Source organism: Nuphar pumila, chromosome 3 (genome assembly GCF_984573655.1).
Source record: "Nuphar pumila chromosome 3, dmNupPumi1.hap1.1, whole genome shotgun sequence".
Lineage (NCBI taxonomy): Eukaryota > Viridiplantae > Streptophyta > Magnoliopsida > Nymphaeales > Nymphaeaceae > Nuphar > Nuphar pumila.
The window spans coordinates 134,937,643-134,962,997 of record NC_143251.1 but is presented as its reverse complement, the minus strand read 5'-3'; the positions used below and the strand labels follow the sequence as shown (position 1 = coordinate 134,962,997).

Genomic DNA, 25,355 nt, shown 5'->3' with positions numbered 1-25,355 from the left:
AACTTCACCCAACCCTGGGGAGGGGGATCCCATTGCTGCATAAACCTCCATCTAACTGCCATCAGATGGAGTGAGTTTTCAATAATACTCATAACCAGTTATCTCACCCCATAGATTAGATCCTTTGTCATCTACTGTTTGGCTCGGTGAAAATCATTTTGTCCGACAGCCCACACACTTGTCAAACATTGGATGACCTGCTACGAGAAGCAATGTTGTTATAAATAGTATCCTTTGCCAGCTTGGTTTCGTATCAATTTCTGACCGATAGGATACGAATTTCACAACGATACTGGCATCAATACATTGATGAGGACAACACACTTCGAACGGCCCTTATGGGTCAAATCCAAGCTGTTCATACTTTTTACATGTAAAGAACTTGTTTCTAGTATTAATTTGCAAGATAAAGAATTACCATATTATGAACCCAGATTCAACCCTCCTTCAACAGGCTTCACTTGGACCCAAAATCGAATGACCCAGCCTATATCCAATCCTTTTGCACCCTAATTCCATGTCAAGGCACGAGGCATTTTGAACTACTATAAAATGCATGGTGTAGGTTTCTGGCATTTCTGAAAGAGTCAGGTGGGTTATCAGATATTCCAAGGAAAGGCCGCAGGTTTGCTGTAAATAAAAAATGCCATCTCTCTCTCGCACAATGATAGATTTCGATCTTCCTCCAATCGAATCTCCGTAGAATCCTTGGTTCTACCATGTACGGTGTACCCCACTCCAGACGGCATACTAGAGTCAGGTACTACACACGTACTCATTGCATTGAACTGATCAAGATTCTATGGTTGTGGTGTGCCTCAAAACTTGGCGTTGATGTCTTGCCAACGGTCTTGATTTATCACCTTCTTCTCTCGGCAATACCTCACCAAGGAATCTGTGTTTTACCCACAAATCTCCACCACCCAAGATGGAAGGTTGCGTCTAAATCATGCTCTTCTTCTGAATGCTTATTTTTCCCACCACCAATCTTGCAATATGTAGCCTATGGTGCCTAAATCATTAGAAAGTAGATATTTTTCTTCACTCTTTCACTTTCTCAGTGTTCATCTCCTCACAATTTTTTTCTTTTCCAAATCTGCCCATCAATTGCAAAGACACCCACACAAGAGATGGCATTGGCAACAGCAATGCCACACCTTATCCAATGCTTTCATCCTCTTCAGCAAACCAGAGGAATTTGCTCTTACTCTTCACCGATTCGTTTCCCCAAGTTCTTGAATCCAAACTGGGGAAACAGAAAGCTGGCAGCTGTTTCTTTCCCTATACACGCAAGATCTTCACCAAAAAATGAGATTCTTAGTTCCAAGCCTAGTGAAAAGACCAATGTATCAATGGAAACCAAAAAGGGTAGAAGATGGATGGATTCTCTCTTGCAAGGCCTCAGGTAATCATTTGTTTCATCAACCTTTATTTGAATTGGTTCTTTTGGAGGTTTTGGTGAACTGGGGTCCTTTGAATTCGTAGTTACAATGAGTTGGTCGGAGACCAACTTGTGCTAGACATCCTTTCCATCGCTTTGCCGGCCTTATTGGCGCTTGCAGCTGATCCAGTCACCTCTTTGGTTGATACCGCGTTCATTGGCCATTTGGGTACCTCCTGTTATGCTGGTTCCCTTCTCTTGTTTTGTTTGTGCATCTCAGATTGCAATTGGTTTTCTGATATGGGTGTTTTGAGTTTTGTGTTGTGAGGTTTTGAAGAATTTAGTTATTTGTTTGCTTTGTTGGGTAGGATCGGCCGAGTTGGCGGGTGTTGGTGTCTCAATTTCTGTGTTCAATCTGGTGTCCAAATTGTTCAACATCCCTCTGCTCAATATCACGACGTCGTTTGTTGCCGAAGAAGAGGTTTTAGTCAGCAATGAGAAGAATGGTAATGATCATTTCATGTTCTTGGAATTGATAGTTGCATGATCTTAACAAGAGTTCACTTATGTTCTTGGAATTAATATCCTAGTGAGTTTTAGTTGCGGTTCTTGTCATGCTTTTATTTGATGAGAATCATGAAAGTTGAGTCCGTGGTTTCAGCTTACCCAAGTGACAAAACTGCGAAGAGACTCCTTCCTTCAGTTTCGGCATCATTAGCGCTTGCTGCTGGTCTTGGTATTGCGGAGGCAATTGCACTATCAATTGGTTCCGGGTACTTCTTGAATATCATGGGTATACCTGCTGTACGTGAACGACCTTCAAATTTTACTATTTTTTCTAATGGTGTTGATTGGCATGAGAAACTTGAAAAAGCATTCTTTTTCTGGATATAATTTTGATTGAATATTGGTTTAGGTTTAATGTGCTTTAGTAATATAATAAATTTGGTTGTGGATGTATCTTAAGCTTTTTGCAGTTTTAGTCTTGCAGCTACTTGTGTATCAACTGTAAACAACATCCAGAATCCAGATATTATCTAAACATTGTCATGATTAATGCCATGTCAAAATTCTCATTGTTGTGCCTCATAGTCTATATACCTTCTCTCCACTAAGTGGGTGTGTATTCATTCCCTTTTGGGTGCTTCATGATTTCTTTTATCAGTGAATGATAAACTCCAAATGCCCACAACAGCAGGGAAAAAAAAGAAGAAAGAAAGGAATAAACTGGTTGACTCAGATACAAGATGGCCATCCTGTCAAAAAATTTCAATCCTTAGCAATTCGAGAGGTTCTTAATCCTATTTTTCTTTAGTAAGCATTGAATTCATGTCTTCACAGGAAAAGTAGACTAGTATCAGATAAATGTTGGGTAGGCTAGTGCTAGATAAATGTCAGGAGCACTTTGGTGTTAATATCGCTTGCTTATCCAGCAAACAACTTAGATTATTATAATCTGGGATTTCAAAATATTTTTTTTCGGAAATATATGGTTTTAAGTTGTCAATGAGTTAGTTGGAATGCTAAAATATTCAAATTATTTGGACAGGATTCACCAATGCACCTCCCAGCTGAACAATTTCTTGCAATAAGAGGTCTCGGTGCTCCAGCAGTAGTCATAGCTCTTGCAGCACAGGGATCATTTCGTGGATTCAAGGATACAAAAACTCCCCTTTATGCTATAGGTAAATACTGATTGTTTAAGTAAAGCAAAATAAACAGGCATTTGTAAGAAATGGTTTATTATATTTCGTCAATTGAATTGATGCCACTATACATGCTCTGTTATAAGGATAGCTTTTGTTATTTCACATACAAAGTCTGTACTTCAGCTACTGAAATGCACATACATAAGTCTTGTACTTCAGAAACTAGTTAAATTTCACTCCAACTGGTTAGACTTAAAGGAAGAGAAGTTCATGCTCCTAAAAGTGGCTTAATTAGTCATCCTACGATCAAACCAAATTGTTTATAATCGATTGAATAACCAACAGAATGCCTGTGCTTTCTAAGGGGAGAAGAGGACACTAAGATTTATCTCTCATATTTTTGTGTTGTTGTTGTTAACTTGTATAGATATATGAATGTATATGTATCACTGTCACTGATATCACTGATATTTTGAAAATATCGTGATATTGTTGGCTATTTCAAGGTAGCTGATAATATCGAGAATATATCGCGATATTTATCGCGAGAAAAAATATCACGATATTTTTTGAGATTTTTTTAAAGTTTGCATTTCCTATTTTTTTGTTTCTTTTATATTTTAAAACCTTTAAAACATGTTTCTTTATATTTTTGAAAGAAAAATAATACAAAACTTATTATCTTCTTAGCTTTTTTGTTGTTTTTATATTTTTTTTCAATTTTTTAAACTCCCAAGATTTTCCCAAGATTTATCAACTTTTGAAAATTTCTTTGAGAAATACCCTCACCGAGAAATTACCTTTACCAATACAAGTGACTATGATATGTATATATATTTTAATATGTATGTGCATTCAAGGGCAGCTCAAGAGAAGTTGAGGCCCTAGGCACATTTCATTGGAGGCCCATATTTCTCCATATTTTTTTTTAATTGGCGGACCTCAGCATGAGGCACATGCATGTGCCATGTTTCATTGGAGGCCCTCAGCATGTGAAATATAAGAGTTATATATTTTTTTCATTTGAGGCCCTAGGCGGTGGCCTCAAATTTCAAAGATGCCAGCCGGCCCTATATGCATTATGTATATATACATATATATATATTCTTTAGATTTTTATGTATTTTTCTTTCTCATTGTAATAGGTCATGCCTTTTAGGGGCATTTTTGTCCTTTTCTTTTCTTGTAATAAGCCATACCCATTAGGGGCATTTTTGTATTTTTTATTTTGAATTTGTTCCAGCCGTTGACTATTGGGATATCCCTCTTTCTCCCTCCTTTCCCTATTTATATGGGCTCTCCCATGTATTTTGTATGCTTGTCTCAAGCATTTTAAGTGTGAGCAAAATATTATTTTTTATCTTGTGCTCTCTTGTATGCTATTGTGAGTGTGCCCTTGTGGTCTTGTGTTTTCCCAATAGCCTTTGTGGCCTTGTGCCTGTGCACTTTCTTGTATGCTCTTAGTAGCATTGTGAGTGTATTTGTGTTTGTGTTTCATTACAGTGGTCACATAAAGAAAAGAGCGGGGAGCATCCTATCTGATGCCTCTTCTTTTCTTTCACCATCTACAGAAGGATGGCAGCCCCTCTATTATCTTTGTTTCTCTTATCTGTATCACCCGTGAATGTGGCAGTGTCCCTTGAAGTAGAACAAATAATTTTCATATGCAACAACACGAGTGCTTTCATTATCATTATTGTCAAATTCTGTCTCAAAAAGGACAAATGCATTAGATATAAAGATTTCATGTGGGTGGGAGCAGATCATACAACAACAACAACAACAACAACTACAACTACGCCTTCATCCCAAAACAATTGGGGTCGGCGATATGAACCAAAAAAGAAAATCATTCTGGGTCTTCCACATGAATCCTTTTCCTCCAATCATTTCTATCCAATGTCATGTCCTCGGTGAGGTTCAAAGCATTCATATCCTTTCCTATCATCTTCATCCAAGTCTTCCTAGGCCTACCCTGACCTCTTTTAACTAATATATTTTCCCATTTCTCCATCCTTCTAACTGGATCATCATTAGGCCTTCGCCGAATATGTTCAAACCACCGTAAAAGATTCTCTCTCATCTTATTTTCAATGGGTGCAACGCCTACCTTCTTACGTATCTCATCGTTCTGAATCTTATCTTTTATTGTATTTCCACACATCCATCTAAGCATACGCATCTCAGCTACACTTATTTTTTGAATATGATGTCTCTTGGCAGCCTAACATTCCGTACCATATAGTAAAGCGGGTCTAATAGTCGTCCTATAAAACTTTTCCTTCAACCGCAATGGCATTCTACGATCGCACAACACTCCAGTTGCACTTTTCTATTTCATCCACCCAACCTTTATCCTATGATTTACATCTCCATCAATTTCTCCATACTTTTGAATGATAGATCCCAAATATTTGAAACAGTCATCCACCGATATTTCTTGCTCACCAAGCTTCAATACACTCCCACCACTACTTCGTTGCTTACTAAACCGACATTCCATATATTCTGTCTTACTCTTACTCAACTTAAAACCTCTTGCTTCCAATGTCTGTCTCCATAATTCTAACTTAGCATTAACCCCAGCTCTAGACTCATCAATCAAAACAATATCATCAGCAAACAACATACACCACTGACACATTTTCTTGAATTGATCTCGTAAGCTCATCCATCACTATAGCAAATAAGAAAGGGCTTAATGCAAATCCTTGATGTAACCCAACCGTTATAGGAAAATTGGTTGTCACCCCTCCACAAATGCGGACATTGGTTACTACTTCTTTGTACATATCTTTAATTATACTAATGTACTTAAGAGAAACACCTTTCTTCATCATTGTCCATCAGAGAACATCCCTAGGTACTCTATCGTATGCCTTCTCCAAATCAATAAAAACCATATGCAAATCTTTGTTCCTCTCTCTATATCTCTCAATAAGTTGTCTAAGAAGATGTATAACTTCCATAGTTGATCTTCCAGGCATAAAACCAAATTGATTCCCCGATATCATGACAACCTTCCTCAACCTATACTCAATCACCCTCTCTCAAAGTTTCATAGTATGACTCATGAGTTTTATACCACGATAGTTTGTGCAATCTTGTATATCACCCTGATTCTTATATAGAGGCACCAAAGTACTATTCCTTCACTCATTAGCCATCTTATTTGTCAGCTTGTCAACCATTCTAAACCTTTCTCACCCAAGCATTTTCAAGCCTCGATAGGTATACTATCTGGGCCAACTGCCCTTCTTGATTTCATTTTCTTCAAAGCCTCTGCAATTTCTTTCTTTTGAATCTTGCTCATGAAGTCACGATTCATCTCATGAAAAGGAATGGAGAAGTCTCCAAGATCCTGAGCATGACTTCCATTAAATAGCTTATCAAAATAATCTTTCTATCTCTCCTTAATCTCCTCATCTTTGACTAAAACCCTTTGCGTTTCATCTTTGATACATCTAACCATACCCAGATCCCTCGATTTCCTATCTATCATCTTTGCAAACTTATAAATATCCTTCTCGCCCTCTTTGGTATCCAACTTGTCATAAACCTCCTTATATACCTTATCTCTCGCGTTTCGAACTACTTTTTTAGCTTCCTTCTTTGCTATCATATACTTCTCCAAATTCTCATTTTCATGACTCTTAGATTTCTATAACTCTCTTTTAACCTTAATAGCTAATTTGACATCCTCGTTCCACCATGATGTATCCTTACCTAGCGGTACTCCGCCTTTAGACTCACCCAATACCTCCTTAGCCACCTTTCTCATATCACCCACTATCTTATTCCACATTGATTATGTATCATCCTCGAGACACCAATCAACTTCCTTAACTACCTGCTCTACAAACATTCCTTGTTTAGCTCCTTTCAGTGCCCACCACTTAATTCTAGGATCTATCCTATGTCTATCCCTTTTGCGGCATTGTCTAATTCTAAGATCTAAAATTAAGACTCTATATTGTGTAGCTACACTTTCTCCCGGTATAACCTTATAATCGATGCAACAACCCCTATCTCTCTTTCTAAGTAGAAAAAATCTATTTGACTCGTATTAACCCCACTTTTAAATGTTATTAGGTGAGACTCCCTCTTCCTAAACCAAGTGTTTGCTAACATCATATCATAGGACAAACCAAAATCTAAAATCCTTTCTCCACTTTCGTTTCTTTCTCCTATACCATAGCCTCCATGGATACTCTCAAATTCATCCCTACTAATGCCTACATGTCCATTAAGGTCACCGCTGATGAAAAGCTTTTGTCCATAAGATATCCCTTGTATTACTCCATCAAAATCTTCCCAAAATTGACGCTTAATGGAATCATCTAAACCTACTTGAGGTGCATAAACACTAATAATATTAATAATATACATACCTAATACTAATTTAATAAGTAAAATCCTATCACCCTTCCTACGGACCTCAACTACATTATCTATAAACTCACTACTCATAACAATCCCTACTCCATTCCTACTCCTATTTATTCCTATATACCAAATCTTATATCCCCAAGGTTCTATCACTTTTGCTTTCTCACCTACCCATTTGGTCTCTTGTAGACATAAAAATAGGAGCATATCATGTCAAGTACATATCAACACAAAAGAAGTTTAACCAATGTAGCTAAAAAAAAATTGTTCTTTCTTTAAATACATTCTTGCTCTAAAGTAAAGGGCCTAGCTGGCAGGCTATTCGTTGCTATTCCTTCTGTACCTTGTTGGCAGCCACCGATGTGGTTTTGTGGCCACCATTTGAGGTTTCATAGCACTGTAACTCTTATTATTTCTGGACTCTCAGCCATAATATGATAATCTTTTCTCATCAACCACCATACTGTACCTTTTCAACTTTGTTTTTGTTATTCAATTCAAGATCATGCTTTCTAGAACTTTATCCAACTTTGGTATCTAAAATCTAAACTTTTGAATAAACTTGTGAAAGTCCTTTTATGGTGATTAAAGCCATATAAGATACTGTTGTTCCTTCTAGACTGGACTATCCATTAGCATCGAGATGTTTAATACCGATCAATTTTCATATAAAATCAGTTGATACTGTGATGGTAAATCTGTTGGACAACTATTTACACTCTGATCTCCTTTCTTCATATATAAAAGGGATTTTCAAAACACTGGTCGTACAATACATGCAAGGCATTTGTCTTATTCATTTCCTGTGCTGAAATCGTTGATGCCTACATTAATTGCTTTGAATGAACAGGTGCTGGGAACTTATTGAATGCCGTATTGGATCCCATCCTGATGTTTGCTTTTAATTTAGGCGTTGGTGGTGCAGCCATTGCTACTGTCATATCCGAGTATGAGGAGACTTTTTATTTACTTATTCTATGAACTCTACCAGGTTTTTTTCCATAGTTTGTTCTTTTTTTAGCACAAAATCTATTATTCATGTCAACACTTCATACTGCAAGATCTACATCTATTCTTTTTTCAGGTATCTGATTGCTTTTATTCTTCTATGGGAGTTGAATTCAAGAGTGATGCTTATTCCTCCGAAGATTCAAACTGTACGATTTGCTCGTTACATAAATTCTGGTATGCTTTATGAAAATAGAAAAAGTTGACTGTATGTCTGATTACTTCTAAAAATTATGTATGACATGTTCATATATTGTTTTTCGCTTTTTTGTGTCAACATGCATGATTGTTTTGTCAAATTGAAACCTGAAAGGAAATTTATACTCATAAACTTGAATACACGAGATCACCTTCTTTGTGGATAATTAAGGAAAATATGGCATATCCCCTTACGGATGTCTGTTATCCAGGTTTCCTTTTGACAGGAAGAACCATTGCTGTGCTTTCAACTTTAACACTTGGTACCTCTATGGCTGCACGACAAGGTCCAATTCCGATGGCAGGACATCAGATCTGCTTGCAAGTTTGGTTGGCTGTGTCCCTTCTTAATGATTCTTTAGCACTTTCTGGTCAGGTAAGTCAAATATCATTTTTTGTGTCAATTTAGTTCAGATGACTGTGTCTCCCAACATAGTTTTCATCTTTCATGCAGTACATGATGCCAGTAGCATAGTGTGAGGATCATATCAAAGAACATAACTTTATAATGTGACCATGGTTCTTGATTATTTACCTTTGTTTTGGTTTGCTTATGTTTTATCTATACTTTGCAGTCATACATTTTTTTTGGTACAATCAAGCTAGGGGTTATTAGGTCTGGAATTGGGATCTAGGAGGGAGAACCTAAGAGAGTTGAAAGAAGAGTTTCAACCAAATCAAATGTCCAAGCGCAATAGATTGGATATCCTATCTTATATTTATATTAGCCCTTTACACATTGTTACATAAATGCCCTTCCAGTAATTGTATATTAAAATGATGGTACAGTCTGATTTGAAACACAAAAATTCTTCTATATACAACTACAGGTCCAGTCTTAACATGCTTCCCCAAACTATGCATAGTCTAGGACCATGCACAGTTTGACCTTCTATATACAACTACAGGTCCAGTTTGCTTTCTTGACAATGATTTAGTAACAAGCCTGCAATTTGATTTACCCCTGGATAAATAATGGTTGTCATTCTTTTGTCTTAACCTATTCTCAATCAAAATTCTGATAATCTTTCATCCTACCATGTTGTAAAGGATTGGTTGAAATGCCTACAACAGTTTTATTATCACAAGACGAAAGTGATCTGATAATTGACATATCTGTAAAATTTCAGTTGTAATGGCTCCCATTGCTTTGTATTACTCTTTAATGTTGGACTGAGCATACCTTTTGTTTTCTGGACAAGTGTGAACCCAGATACACACCGTAGCTTACATGGATCAACTGCCGAATCTACATTTGAAAAAGCCGTCATTGTCAAAGAAATAGCTAGAATCTTTTTCGCTGGACTTTTGTTCACATGCCAATATAATTTCTTCCATGTATCTTAAAATTTGCTTAATTGCGTCCATGTGACTTTTCACAGTGAGTGCATAAATTGTGAGACTAAGTTAACGATAAAAACCTAGTCTGACCTAGTAAAAGTCAAATACTGAAGTGCGCCTACTATACTCCAATACTTGGTAGGTTCTTCAAGGAAGGAATCATTCTTGGGAGTCAATTGAATATTCAAAGAATGAGTTTTTTCAGGTAGGCAGTCAAGCTGTCCACTGCAATATAGGAGATTGTTTCCTGATCCAACCTCAACACCAAAAGAATGCCTAAATATGCCAAGATCTTTCACTTGGAAATGGATTCTATCATTTTGAGAAGGGATTTTATCTTTATTCTTTGTTGGTCACAGGTTAATTATTTCTTCATCTATCGTCCTCTTAATGGATTTCAGAGATTGACTTCTGTTGTCAATCATAAATGTCTTTCAGTTTCCAATGACTTACTGAATTTGATTATTTTGATCTTGATATGTTTTTATTTTTTTGATATTAATGAGGGGAAACACCGGTTCAGGTGGTAGGGCCTTGGAGAGAGTGACATTAATATCTGTGGGCTGATGACTATTTCCAAAACAGTGTGAGATTCTTCACTAGAACCTGTTTTGTGAGAAAGAGAAAAGAAGAGGAGAATAGGGGCTGCGGCTGTCAAGGTTTTAAAACCCATGACTCGGAACTCGACTCATTTTTTATTGACTCGTCACTCGGCGGGTCAACTCGGTGACTCGGACCGGGTTTTGTTAACTTTTGATTTTAAAAGAAAAAAATATATAATTTGTCTCAAACCATGTTTTTGAGTAAACATATAGTCTCCAAATGTCCGTAAGAATATAAAAACTGCAAAGAGCTATAGAGGTTTGCTTGAATTTGATATCTATACAAGCACTTTGACTAATTCATGACTTGAATTAGAGGATGTGGTTACCATGAGTTCAGTCTGCTACTACCTACGGTTCCTAAAATGGCCAATCATATATGCTAGCTTGTTTTAAAAGTTTCAATTCCCTCTCTAACAAATCCATAAATGTAAAATAGGGATATATGTGCATAATGCCCAATATCAACATAAATAAGTAATTTTCTCATGTATGAAAACTATGCAGGAAATATATTAATATTTGAATCTGTATAATGCTTGTTCACATAACAAATGGATGCTGAAACCTAAATGTGACTTCTTATAGGCACATTTGACCCTCCATATATAGTGAGAATCATTTCTTTAAAATATTTTGCTAGAATAAGTTGATAGCACAGGGTGAACAGTAGTTCGAACAACATGGCGATTTTATTCTATGGATTTAAATGATTTTTTATCTTTAAATGGTTTTTATTTTCTTTTTTATACAAAATCTGGGGGTAACCCTTGTTAAAATATATGTACTTATATATTTCGAAACTGTAATTTGAAACTCAAAAATCAAATTTCAATCATCCCAGAACTCGCCCGAGTCAGGCCGAGTCAAGCCCGAGTCAAGCCCGAGTTTTGGCAAACCGAGTTTGCCTTGCCGGGTTGACTTGCTAGAGGGTTGAGCCGAGCCGAGTCAACGAGTTGACTCGACGAGTTTTAAAACACTGGCGGCTGTCACGATTTCAATAATGAAATCGTGACCTAGAACCTGTATTTAAAGTTTTAACATACAATATGGGTCTGGGTCTGTTATAATATCCAGACCCGGTACATGGTACATTCGGTAACATGTGATATACAAAATACTACTTTTTCACCTCCCCTCAAGTTGATCACGGTTTTGAACCATGAACAACTTGCCTTTAAGCATCCAAAAACGATCTTTTGTTAAGCCCTTTGTAAATATGTCTGCTACTTGTCTTTCAGTATTAACAAATTCAGGCTCGATCTCTTTTTCTTCAACTTTTTGTCTTACAAAATGTTGGTCGATTTCAATATGCTTGGCGCGACTGTGATGTACTGGATTGAATAACATGTTGAGAGTACTTTGATTGTCACACAACAATGTAGACCGAGAGATTGTTTCTCTCACTTCAATCAGTAAATGCCTGACCCATGTGACTTCGGCAGTAGCGGCAGCCATGGATCTATACTTGGCCTCAGTGCTTGATCTAGTGACAGCCTTTTGTTTTCTACTACTCCAAGAGACTAAGTTTTTTCCAATGAAGACACAATATCCTGATGTAGACCTTTGTTCATCTGGATCCCCTGCCCAGTCTGTATCACAATATACAGTAAGCTCACGCATATCCTTGCCAGATGATTTTGGAGAATATATCAACCCATCCCCAATTGTTTTTTTCAGATATATGAGTATCCTCTTAACTGCCTCCATATGTCCAGTACATGGTGCATGCATAAACTGAGACACTTGATTGACTGAATAAACAATATCAGGTCGAGTGAATGTGAGATACTGTAACATCCCTATTAGACTGCGATACCTGGTGGGATCCTCACACAGGTCTCCATCATGAGTGCTTAATTTTTGGTGGAGTACACTTGGAGTTCCTAGAGGTTTGCAGTCTTTCATACCTGCCTTGCCGATAATGTCTATCGTATACTTGTGCTGAGTGAGAGTCAAGCCATCAACCCGACTATCGACTTCTACCCCAAGAAAATAACGCAAGGCACCAAGATCTTTCATTTTGAACCTCTGACCTAATAGGTTTTTCACTTTTTTGATGTGATCTCCAGAGTTTCCTGTGATGACAATATCATCCACATAGATTAGTTATAGGGTGATCACATTCTGCCTTTTAAAAATGAATAATGAGTGATCCAGTAGAGAGCGTGAAAATCCATGCTTTTGAATCTCAAGTGAGAAGCTGTCAAACCAAGAACGAGATGCTTGTTTTAGGCCATAGATAGCTCGTTTTAGCCCACATACATGTGTTTTACAATCTTGCTCGTGATATCCAGGTGGTTGTTCCATGTAAACTTCCTCCTTTAAATCTCCATGCAAGAATGCATTTTTTACATCAAGTTGACTCAGCTTCCATCCATGTTCAACAACCAAGGAAAGAATAATTCGAATCGTTCCCATTCTCACCACTGGACTAAAGGTCTCATCATAGTCTTGCCCTGCTTCTTGGGTGAACCCTTTTGCCACCAATCTTGCCTTGTATCGTTCAATGGTCTCATCTAGTTTATACTTTATTTTGTAGACCCATTTGCATCCGACAACATTTTTGTCAGTTGGTCTGGAAACAATTTTCCAGGTTCCACATTCATGCAAGGCTTGCATTTCATCATTCATGGCTTCTACCCATTTGGTAGAAGTAGTTGCCTGATAGTACATAATAGGTTTATCTTCCTTATTGAGGGCAATTAAAAAAAGCTGAAAATCCAAGGAGAAGTTATTATAGCTAACCCATCGATCAATAGGATGTTGCATGTAATTGGATCTTCTGACCTCAAGAATATGAGAGGAAGTAGGTGCAGCTGCTGGGGCGTGATTTAAAAGACCTGACGCAGTCGTTCTTTGTCTAGTATAGGAAATGCCCTTGTATCTGCCCAGTACCGATGATTCTACTTCTTCCCCATTCTGTGATCTTGATGCACCAATAGTCTCAAACCTTTCTTCTTTCGGCTGCATGCAGTCTGAAGAACATACTTCATTGGGACGAGCAAAAAGTTCTGAGTTCAGCCAAGGATAATAAACTCCAGTTGTGGTAGAAGGAATATCCGCTGTGCCAACTTTGTGATCAAAATTTTGTTCATCGAAGACAACATGTATTGAGATTTTGACACGTCTGTTAGCGGGATCATAACACCTATATCCTTTATAGTCGTCTGCATGTCCTACAAATGTACACTTCTGAGCCTTGTCCTGAAACTTGTTTCTTAGGGACCGATCAATGTGCACATAACAAACACATCCGAAGGCACGTAAATCATGATAACTAGGATGAACCCCAAAAAGACGGTAATAAGGAGACTTATTTTCCAAAACAACCATAGGTAATCTATTTATCACATATACGGCAGAATAAAAAGCTTCTGTCCACAGATTGATGGGAAGATTACTGTCATGGAGCATACTCATTGCACTTTCGACGATATGCCTGTGTTTTCGCTCAGTAATCCCATTTTGTTGGGTGTGTATGGACAGGATACCCTTCTTCCTATTCCATTATTTTGAAGAAAAGAAATAAAGTCACTAGATGAGAACTCTCCTCCTCCATCACATTGGAAAAATTGTATGGACTTAGAGAATTGATTTTTTACTAAGGAAAGAAAGTTTTGAAACAAAAGAAAAACTTCTGACTTATTTTTTATGAAATATATCCAGGTGTATCGAGAGGAGCTATCAACAAAAATTAAGTAGTATTTGCTTCCAGATCCAGAGGCAACTAGGGCAGGTCCCCATACATCAGAACATATTATCTCAAAAGGCTTTGAAGCTCTCTTATTAAAGAGTGAAAAGGCAATACATGACTTTTGCATAAAAGACAACTGAAACACTTTTGACTTTTCTCATCCACATTGAGACTTTCTTTTGGAATGAGATTATTGAAACAAGTTTCTCAATAAAATGACTCCCACAATGTCCTAACCGACTGTGCCATAGGAAAGGCTTATTACATTCAGAAATACTAAAAACATTTGCTGAAGAGAAAGAACACGACTCTAATGAAGACTTCAAATCCAGATGAGTAGAGCGGACGGGATGACATGGAGATTCTTGAAAGACATACATATTGCCTTGTCTCTTCAACGAATGTTTCCCTCGTGCGAAGGTTCTTGACCTGCACAGAGAAGGGAGTGAATTCGACTGAAGCATGATTATTATCAACAAGTTTAGAAACAGAGACAATATTTTTCTTGATATTGGGAGCATGAAGGACATCAGAAAGTTCAAGAGTAGAATGTGACATGGGAATGACAGATTTTCCAACGTGAGAAACAGGATGGTAGGATCCATCTCCAGTGACAATCTTACTTTTACCAAAATAAGGAATAGGTTTAAAAAGTTTACCTGCATCACCAGTCACGTGAGTTGTTGCCCCTGAGTCAACGAACCAAGTTCCTTAATCGTTCTGCTTTAAATTCAATTCTGACAAGGCGGATATCAACAAATCTCTAATCTCTCTATTGTCTCTGATATTGATGGACTTTCTTTTTTGTTCTGTCTGTGGAGTCTTTCCTTTATTTTCAGGATTGTGCCAACAATTCGCCTTGATATGCCCCCTTTTGTTATAAAGAAAGCAAGTGGGGATAGATCTTTATCCCTAAGCATGGGTCGACATATTTGGAGTGGGAAGCAATCCACGTCCTCCGTATCCACTTCGCCCTTGTCCTCCTCGCCCCCGTCCTCGACCATAAGTCACCTCTGTGGCAAAAACTTCTTGAGAATTTGCATGAGCGTGGGTTTCTTCAGAAAATCCTTTCAGAGTCATTTCATACTGAATTAATTTAGCCCACAACTCATCAAAAGTAGGAAGAGCAGGCAAGCACAGTAGTGAAGTGACAATCATATTATAATCGGATCCCAATCCACTCAGAGTTTGTTGCACCATATCACTGTTACTCACTGCATATCCTATAACTGCAAGTTGGTCTGTGATAGTCTTCATCTTGTTTAGATATTCCATGATGGTCATGGAGTCTTTTCTCAGTAGCTGAAATTCCCTCTTAAGAAAAACCATTATCGCCTATGAAACTTGTGAATAAGTCTGAACCAATCTCTCCCAAAGTTGCAGGGTTATACAATTGTCAGGGATTGCAACAAGAACATCTTGAGACAAGGTAGAGGTAATGTATACAACAACTGATTGGTCTTTCCTTTCCCAGTTGAGATATTCTGTATTTTTGACATACAGAATTGAAGTTGCCCCTTTATCATCTTTTTCTTCTCTCGTAACAAATTCTGGCGAGACTGGAGTGGTTCCATCCAGATGACCTAAGAGACCTTGGCTCCTTATGAAAGGAATGATTGGTCTCTTCCAAATCAAGAAGTTTGAGGTGGTTAACTTTTCAAAAACAAGCTGATTGAGGAAACTCGAAGGAAGACTCGATTGAGAAGAATGAGAATCCATAAAAAATAAATTAACAAGAGTATTCACGAAGTGCAAAAAAATTTAACAAGGGTATTCAGGAAGAACCCAGTCTACTGCCAGAGAAGTTTGTTGGTCGGCCTTTTTTTTTTTACTGAGCAACCTTCAAGAACCCAGTCTACTGCCAGAGAACTTATTGCTCCTCAGATTCAAAGAGGAGCAATAAGTTCTCACATGTTGAACAAAATTTCAAACTAATTGTGTTTTCAGACAAAACGCAGATGGGTATGATGTGGACAGACAACTGCTATGTGAATATCAGTTGTGACAGCGAGAAGAAATATACTATAAAGTGGAGATGCTTGATAGAAATAAACTCAGATTGAAATCTGCTGTCAAATATCAAGTCTGGATAGAAAAAAAACTTAATATTTCAGATCTGATGCAACTTCATGCTCAGATCTGAATGTTCCGGTCCAAGTGAAAAGGAGATTGCGCAGAGATGAAGTGCTTCAGATCTGGTGCAAAAACACGACCAGATCTGAGCATGAAGAAGATGGGTCGACTTTAGGGATTCACGTGAAACAAGGAATTCACGTGAGACGTGAATCCTCAAGAAAAAAAAACGAAAGGAGAGATGAGATGAAGAAAACGACAAGAGAGATGAAGAAAACGAAACCTCAAACCTCTGGTCGCACCTTTTGGAAGCCCCTTCAAACCCTAGCTGGATCTCGGCTCTGATACCATGTGAGATTCTTCACTAGAACTTGTTTTGTGAGAAAGAGAAAAGAAGAGGAGAATAGGGGCTGCGGCTGTTACGATTTCAATAATGAAATCGTGACCTAGAACCTGTATTTAAAGTTTTAACATACAATATGGGTCCGGGTCTGTTATAATATCCAGACCCGGTACATGGTACATTCGGTAACATGTGATATACAAAATACTACTTTTTCAAACAAAACATATAGGTGGATATCAGTCTTTTTGAAGGGTTTAACTTCACGTGTAAAAGTCAAAATCAAGTGATTTTTTTATGCATAAGAAATGTACTGACCTGCTCTAAAACTTCTCTTCTAGTTATAAAACAAGATATTGATATCCTTTAAGCCCATTTTGCAGATTCATTTTCACTCTATATGTAGATAGCATTAAAATGTGTTAAAATAATGGCTTGACCAAAAATCATTTCATCACCCTATATGGCAATGAGAGAGAGAGAAAGAATGTCTGTCTGAGGTGCATGCACATGGGATTTTTCACAACTAGCTCTTTTCATAGAATGGGCTGTAACGTTATTTGGTGTAATAAATATTTCTTTGGAATGAATGAATCCATAATCTTGTAATATGGTTTCTGCCTATACACTGTTAAATTCTTCCCATTACATGTGAGTTGAATATCACTAGGGCAATGCATTGAGGCTAGATTCTCATGCAAATGCACTTTTCTAATTCAATGAGGTCTTATGTTTGTGAAGTTGCTATTCACACCTATTTTCTTGTTCTGCTTCATAATCTTAGATTGCTTTATGTTCTAGGCACTGCTTGCTAGTGCATACTCTCAAGGGGACTACAAGCATGCCCGACAAATCATTTACAGGGTTTTACAGGTATATTTCAACTCAATGAATCAAAAGAATTGTTTTAGTAGAGTTGGATGTGTGACCTTACATTGTTTGTCATTCTTCATATCTAGCTGATCATATTTTTCTGTCTCAACACCATCCAGATTGGGCTATTGACAGGAAGTGGTTTGTCTATTATACTCTGTCTTTGTTTTGGCACCTTTTCGGGGTTGTTTAGCACAGACTCTTCTGTGTTGGAGATTGCCCGTTCTGGTGTTCTGGTATAAGCACCTTTTGGTTTTAATTCACTTTGGCATATTCTTGTGACAGCTTATTTATTCATGTGTGACATTTCTGCTGCAGTTTGTTGCAGGCTCACAGCCAATGAATGCACTTGCATTTGTTTTTGATGGAATTTATTATGGAGTTTCAGACTTCACATATGCTGCATATTCAATGGTATGTGCGCCTCTGGAATATCACTGGTCTGTGATGGTGCTTCTCCTGTTAGGCAATTCAAGTAATAGAAATATGGTGATTGGTTCCTGGTGCTTATGTACAGGTGTTGGTTGGATTAATTTCTTCACTATTCCTATTGTTGGTAGCGCCTGCTTTTGGACTTGCTGGAGTCTGGACAGGGTTGTTTCTTTTCATGAGTTTGCGTGCAGCTGCAGGGTTTTGGAGGTATCAGAACTGTGAAAGCTAAATTTCCACCTTGAGGGTCATGTAATCTTTTCTTTAACTGCATTTCTTTGTCCAGGTTGAATGTCGAGGATGGACCATGGAAAATGCTCTGGACTGAAGTGGACAGAGAGATGGTTGATGAGTGATTATTGTTTCAGATTAATCAATATTACAGAGAATTTGTGTAGATTGGACAGATATCCTTGTGCTCTCATGGATAAGTTTTATATGAGAGCTTAAATTCATGGATGTTGCTGTTTTCCTTGAATCAATAATTCAGCAAGGGCCGAGCAACAGCAAGAACAGCATTTGTGTCGTGTATGATGGAAGATAGCTTCACAGTGCCAATAGTTGAAGCAAGGCCTGTGTATGAGGTGGATTTGGTTATCATGAGAACTACATCAATGTCAATGCAGATAGGGTCATTTACTGCAGAGGACGAAAAGGGTGGTTAAAGAGACATCATACTGAGTGGCTCTGGATTATGGGAGGCTTTAAGTATGCATTACCTTTTCAGTTTTAAGCTAGGCTTAAAGATCACAGATGTCATATTCTTTCTTCTCTTTTCTTTCAGAGTTGCATGTCACATTCTTTTGTTGGACTCCCCAATTCATTCTCAGTGCATTATTCTGGTCAAAGTTTCAAGCAATTTCTCAGTTTTGATGATGAACATGAACTCCATGCACAAATAGGAACTTGAAGTGAATTTCAAGCACCTGGCATGTACATGACATGGAGACAAGTTATCTAAGTTTTACAACCAAATTAATTGCATCTTCATTGGGAGAAATCAATGTCCCCATATGTGAATTATTATTCTTGTACTTGCAATGCACGAGGGAACTGTATTAGTTTTCCTTAAACATTCCTCTTTGCTTCAGATATACCTAATCATGACTGTTCCATGAATAAGCTCATTTCTTGCATGAACTGTAGGACACGATGGAGAAGAACAATTTTTAAATGATTTTTTTAATACAGATATAGACTCGAGTGCAGTACAAAACTCACCAAGAAATCTAAGAGTGAAATGATGCTGATATGTCAATGCTTTCAGTATTGCAATGCCTACCACCAACATGAAAGTCAAATTACCAACAAAGTTAATATCTTGACCCGCTAATTAGTTTGAAAATATAGTCCTGACCAGCTGGTTGCTGCCACCAACAAATGCTACGAACTTTTCTTCCTAAGATCTTTACCTTTTCTGTTAGATCCATAAATACCCTGGTTTTGCACAACTGGTGGCCTATGTCACAAAGGCACAAATGCATATGGATATGTGATTTGTGGACGGAAAATGGATTTGAATTTTTTTTAAAAATTAAGACACACTATATATATATATATATATATATATATATATATATATAGAGAGAGAGAGAGAGAGAGAGAGAGAGACGGTAGCTGTAGCTGCACTATGGGGCTTTTGAAGGGTTCTTTCTGAGTTTTTCTAGAATCTGATCATATAGATGCATTCTACATGCTTGATTTTATAAGAATTGACTCTTACATCATTCAATACGGATGTGTGGGTAGGTTTTTATGAGGTTTGAAAATCAACAATGTATTTTTTTTATGAATATCATAAATATTCAAGGCTTAAAAATTATATTTTTAACAAAAAAAAACATGATCCATGTGTTGTTTCCTAGCAAATAGACCATGCTGAACATATCTGCAGGGTCAGATTTGCGAGAAATCTCCCTGTTCACTCGCAGCAGGCATGAAATGGAGTATGTGTGGTCCATTTTCTAGGAATCAACTGTTGGATAATGTATTTTTGATAAAAAATGCAATTTGTGGATGCTTGAATATTTACAAAATTTTTGAGTCATTGATTTTCAAGCCTTAAAAGATCTTTTTTATGCATCATAATCAGATAATCCAAGAGTCAGTTTTTATAAAACCAAGAATTCAGATCACATCCGTATAATGAAATTTAAGAAAAAAGTAAAGAAACCCATAAAAATCTGGGTTCATACTCCAGTTTCACACACACACACACACACACACACACACACACACACATATATATATATATATATATATATATATATCGAGAGAGAGAGAGAGAGTAGTGCGTAGGTGCATGACCACTTTCGAACATGACCAAAATGAACTTGCATTGAGCATCCATCTCAATATTGTTTCCGCAAAAAAGACTTTTAGTGGCAACAAAAGTTGCCGCTAAAGGTTTGGGGCCTTTATCTATAATACCTGCAAATTTTGTTTTAACTTTTAAATTTAGGCAAAATTCAATAATCTAATTTGAACTAGGACTTTAGTTAGATCTGTTACGAGCCGTAGATCTTGTATGAGATCAGATTTGGTGATTTCGGTTATGAGTTGGTTTAAAAAATATAATTTTTAAAATTGATCGGCCTTTATTTTGAATTTTTCTACTTAGATAAGGTTCAAAATTTGGATTCTCATTTGGATATGGGTTTTATTAAGTGAGTATGAATATATATCTTATATGATTTACTTTTATTGAATTAGATTGGATATAACTCAGAATATTTGGATCCAATCTCATTGGATTGGGAACATAGGGTGAGACACTATGAAAAACATCATTATTGTTTTAACAAAAAATTTTGCTGATCGGTGGCTCACGTATTAAATCAGAGTTGATTTTGATATTTCTCATTTTAAAGGCATCAAAATCGATTATCTATATGCCAAAATTGGTGTTGATTTGAGCATTTTATCATCGATCGAAGTCTATACCTAATTATAGGTCAAATCAATGTTTTCATCATCAACTAAATTTTTATTTATTCATGTGTGTGTACGATTAAATTTAAGACTACTTCAATGGTCTATTATAAAGAGAGCTATCAAATTGACTATTTAAACGCCGAATTTTATTGAGTCTTTGGGTCTGTAGGCCTCCCGGAAGGTTACCAGGTCACTAAAGCTCAAGCTAGGGTAAGAAGTCCCCATATTTCTTTTCTAGCTTAGTTAATTTCAAAATTTAATAAGTTAGGACCCATAATTTATTTAGTTGTTTTATTAATAAAAGATATTAGTAGTTATTAACCTCTTATATTAGTCTAAGCTCATCTATAAATAGAGGTCTTCGTAACGAGGAAGTCCATCTTCCTATTGAAGTACATCTTTTTTCTTATTCTTTCTCACACCTTCTTCTTTCTCTAAGCCATTAGAGAAATCTAGACCTTCATTAAAGACCTGCAACTACCTTGGTGGAGGTTTAATCGAGCCTGAAACGAGGTGTGAGTGAAAGAAAAAGCGACAATGTCGTTACAAAAAGCGCATTTTTGGTAGAAAATCTCTACTTTTATGATGTTCAGTTTCAGGATGCATTAGCATACCCTCTTTTTAATTCAAGGCTTGGATCTTCTTGTAATCTATGCCTAGAACATATATGGCTATTAGATCTACATGAAAAAGATTTTTGAAAACCCAAAACGGTGTTTGAAAGATCAGTTTTGAGAAAATGATTTAAAAAAGACTAGTTTTGAAACCTTAAAAAGCAAAAATCGTGTGAATAGATAGATCTTTATTTTATTTGATTGTTCAAAACAAATAATGAATGTAGAAGAATGTTTTAAAGTGTTTTTCCATGGATCTTGATGCTATAAATATGTTTCTTGCATAGATCTTGGTTAAAAATACACAAAAATTGTTTTGAAGAAGGTTTTGCAAAAAATGTTTTAGGGTTTTGATGTTTTATGATAAAGAAAGTTAATCTGATCATATATGGTAGATTAGGACATGTATAACATAATTAAATAGCATGTTATTGCATAAATAATCCACGATTCCATATTATTTTTATGTCTAGTGATTCTTACATAGATGAAATCATATTTGAGATATTCTATGAAAGTTTTATGATTTTTGGATTATCTTTGTTAATGTTTTAGCAAGATTAGCCTAAATATGACCAAAGATGTGTTGTATAATGTTGTAAATATTTTTAGAGCATCCAAAAATCGTGATTGTATGAGTTTCACCGTGTTTTATGTTCTTACTTAATAGATCTTGCATGAGTTTGAATCTTGGTTATTCTGTTCTCGTTTTTTGTTCTGACCAGTCTAAGAAAAAATTTGATATCTCTATAAAACTAAGGTCAATAAATAAATAAAAAATATTAGAGTATTCTATGCATCTAGAGATTGAATTTAGAATTTTTATGCAGCATGTTTATTGATTCTTAAATGAGATATTGGACCGATATGCATATTAACTAAATGCATTTCATTATTGATTATATTGAGCATGCCTAAATATCAATGATTAGCATACCTTGACTGTGTACATGCATATTGATTGCATTATTATATTGATTTTATAGTAGAGACTAATCGAAAGCATGCATTGAGTGTCTTGCATATGAACCGTAAATGTGGTTGCATGTTTGTATTGGCACTATTAACAAGTTAATTAATAAATCAAAAATAAAATCAATTCTCTTGTGGCTTATTGAGAGAGTAAGCTTGGCATTGACAGTTCTATGGAATATTGGCTTAGCACAGGAGGTTGTTTTTGTCCCCTATCCACAAGACTTGTAACCGGAGGAACTATCATGATTTGTCTGCGGTGTGGTAGGTAAGACTTATGAGAAAAATCTGATATATTGGGTTATAGGAGTAGGAAATTCTCTCTATAAAATTATATTCTCTCTTGAATATACACAGTTGGGGTGTCATGCAGATTAATAAGATATAGTTGTTTGAAAATATAAACCTTGGTTGTACCTCTATCTGGGAGAGTTTGTGTTGTACCCATAGACATATATTGGCAAGTGAAACAAGAATGCGAATTACATATAGATAAAACATGACATGCATCATTTAATCAAGAAAATAATAAGTGGAGATAAGAAGTTATTCATGCATGAAGGACTCGCATAACTAAAATGGTAAGTTCATGCATCTTGTATATGTTCATGCATTTTGTAAATGTTCATGCATATATATAATTTATTCTATTGATGCAAATCTTATCATGAATGAATATTCATTAAATTGACTTGTTATCTTGTTGTTAGCATGATTTTATGTTTGTTGCATGCTAAGATATGTGTTACACAATTGATATATGAGGTTGTATTTGAATATATTAAGATATTATGTATTTATTGTCAGTATGTTATTTTCTACCAGGCTTTCACGAGTCTGACTTGTTTTATGGGGTTTCAAGTAAATTATAATGTGCAACTGTGAAGCGGATGAGGAATTCTTGGGCGACATCGAGAGCTAGTCTTTTTCTTTTTCGAGAATAGTTTTGAAAAAATAATTATTGTTATCAAAATCCTCTGATATGTATTTAATATTATTGAAATTGAATTAAATCTTAATGTTCACATTTTAATTCAGTTATGATGATTGATTATACTGTAACCCGCCCAGAATGTTTAACTAAAAAAATATATTGTTTTTTCTATTTTAAAAAGAAAAAAAATCTCTAAAATTTTAGGGTTGAAACTTTGAGGCGTTACATTAGCAACGACTTTTGTTGCCGCTAAAAGTCTCAGCGGGGTATGCGACCTTTAGCAGTGACAAAAGTCACTGCTAAAGTCTCTATGTGAGTTCATTTAGGTCATGTTTGAAAGTGATCATACACCTACACATTTTTGTAAATATATAACAAAAAATGTACCTATTAGATATAATCTTATGCCAGTCTATGAGTTTATTTATAACTAAGTAGCTTCGCTAAAAGTTTCAATAGGAACCTTTAGCGGCAACAAAAGTCACTGCTAAAGGTGTTATTTGACACAAACTTGCACTGAGCGTCCATCATGCGCACGACACGAGTTCATTCTGGTCATGTTCGAAAGTGATCATGCACCTACACATTTTCGTGTATATATATATATAACAAAAAATGTACCTATTAGATATAATCTTATGTTAATCTATGAGTTTATTTATAACTAAGTGGCTTCACTAGGTTCATGATATGTGTATATAACCTGGGTCACTTTAACTGCTTTAGATTATATGTTTTTTTGGGATTCAACACACAAGTTAAAGGAATGAAACTTTAAATGGGTCCTATTTTAATATTAAGACCATTTTTTCAAAGATTTGGAACATTAATATGGTGCAAAATTTAAAGCAGTTTGGAAATTGGAACCTTATTGCATGATGTGTCCATCCTTTTGTTTTATAAACCATGTTAAGATAGTATCTTATGAGAACAGTTATTGTTATACTGTATATATATGACGTTATATTCAATTCCCACCGCACATCACACTTGGAACCTTAGGATATATGTCACACTTGGAACCTTAGGATATATGAATGTGGCACGTGAATGCCTTTCTAAGCATAGCATAAAAAGTAAACTGGTCAAAAGAGCAGAATGCCCTCTTCCATAGGGCATGAATTTTTCTTACGTTTTTTTTTTTAAATTGCACAAATTGTCCATGGATTCATATTTGACCATGTCTGATACGGTCAAACTCATGTCAAAAGCGTGTGGTAACATTAACTAAGTCGTGTCACGTGCAAAATCGTGTCATTGGAGATACAGGCAAAGTAGCATTTTCCCGAGATAGCTGGTGGCATGGGATGATGAAACTTGACTTATAGGCTCTGGTCTCATACAAGAATGACTTATCAACGCTAATTAAATGTTGTTCTCTTTATGCATGACCTGCAATGCCCCAAAATTTATTCAATTTTTTAGAGATTTTTTTTTAAATCTATATACAACGAAAATAAATGAAGTGAAGTTGAAAAATCTTGGGCAATTACAGATGAGTGCATCTTGATTAAAGTCGTCAAAAAATAAAGGTCATCCCATCGAGTTTCAAGAGTTATTACATCAAAAATTTTAAATTTAATAAGAATATTAAATCAAATAAAAGGGGATTTCAGATTGGCAAAGAAGAGGTGAACACCACGACTCCAGTCCTAGCATCTCGCAACAGCTCACGTTCATACATCCTGACCTGTAAAATGATAATATTGGGGGTCAAACTTCACAAGTCTCAATAGATAATCTTTTCCAAAGGCACATAAGTAAAGTGACCGCACATAAGAGCATAATAAAATTTATACAAACCAATAATTCATTTGATTTCAAACAAACAATATTTAACACATGCATAACATAAATAATATTCATTCATGTATATATTATTGTTTACATAAAGTAAAATTGTGCAGTAATAATTATG

General features: G+C 36.1%; 1 protein-coding gene across 5 annotated transcripts; it reads left to right on the top strand.

The window, feature by feature from the left end:
* Positions 1 to 228: 228 nt before the first annotated feature.
* On the top strand, positions 229 to 18,983 carry LOC149843946 (MATE efflux family protein). Of its 5 annotated transcripts, none has more exons than XM_090000185.1 (13): positions 229 to 1,405; positions 1,486 to 1,610; positions 1,750 to 1,887; positions 2,043 to 2,185; positions 2,931 to 3,066; positions 8,270 to 8,366; positions 8,504 to 8,604; positions 8,838 to 9,001; positions 17,483 to 17,554; positions 17,674 to 17,790; positions 17,873 to 17,968; positions 18,115 to 18,193; positions 18,270 to 18,983. In XM_090000185.1, exons 1-12 carry the CDS (start codon positions 1,131 to 1,133, stop codon positions 18,163 to 18,165), a joined length of 1,515 nt encoding a protein of 504 aa, XP_089856311.1. In that variant the 5' UTR covers positions 229 to 1,130; the 3' UTR covers positions 18,166 to 18,193; positions 18,270 to 18,983. The 5 variants fall into 5 exon arrangements, with proteins under 5 accessions (XP_089856311.1, XP_089856309.1, XP_089856312.1 ...); XM_090000183.1 differs by having other exon boundaries at positions 18,072 to 18,193; XM_090000186.1 differs by lacking the exon at positions 17,674 to 17,790.
* Positions 18,984 to 25,355: the final 6,372 nt, after the last annotated feature.

What these genes read in the sequence shown, in the direction of transcription:
- LOC149843946 (XM_090000183.1), top strand. Translation starts at nt 1,131, where the DNA reads ATGGCATTGGCAACAGCAATGCCACACCTTATCCAATGCTTTCATCCT. An exon ending in TCTCTCTTGCAAGGCCTCAG is followed by an intron (nt 1,406 to 1,485) that starts GTAATCATTTGT and finishes TTGAATTCGTAG; the next exon opens with TTACAATGAGTTGGTCGGAG. An exon ending in TCATTTACAGGGTTTTACAG is followed by an intron (nt 17,555 to 17,673) that starts GTATATTTCAAC and finishes AACACCATCCAG; the next exon opens with ATTGGGCTATTGACAGGAAG.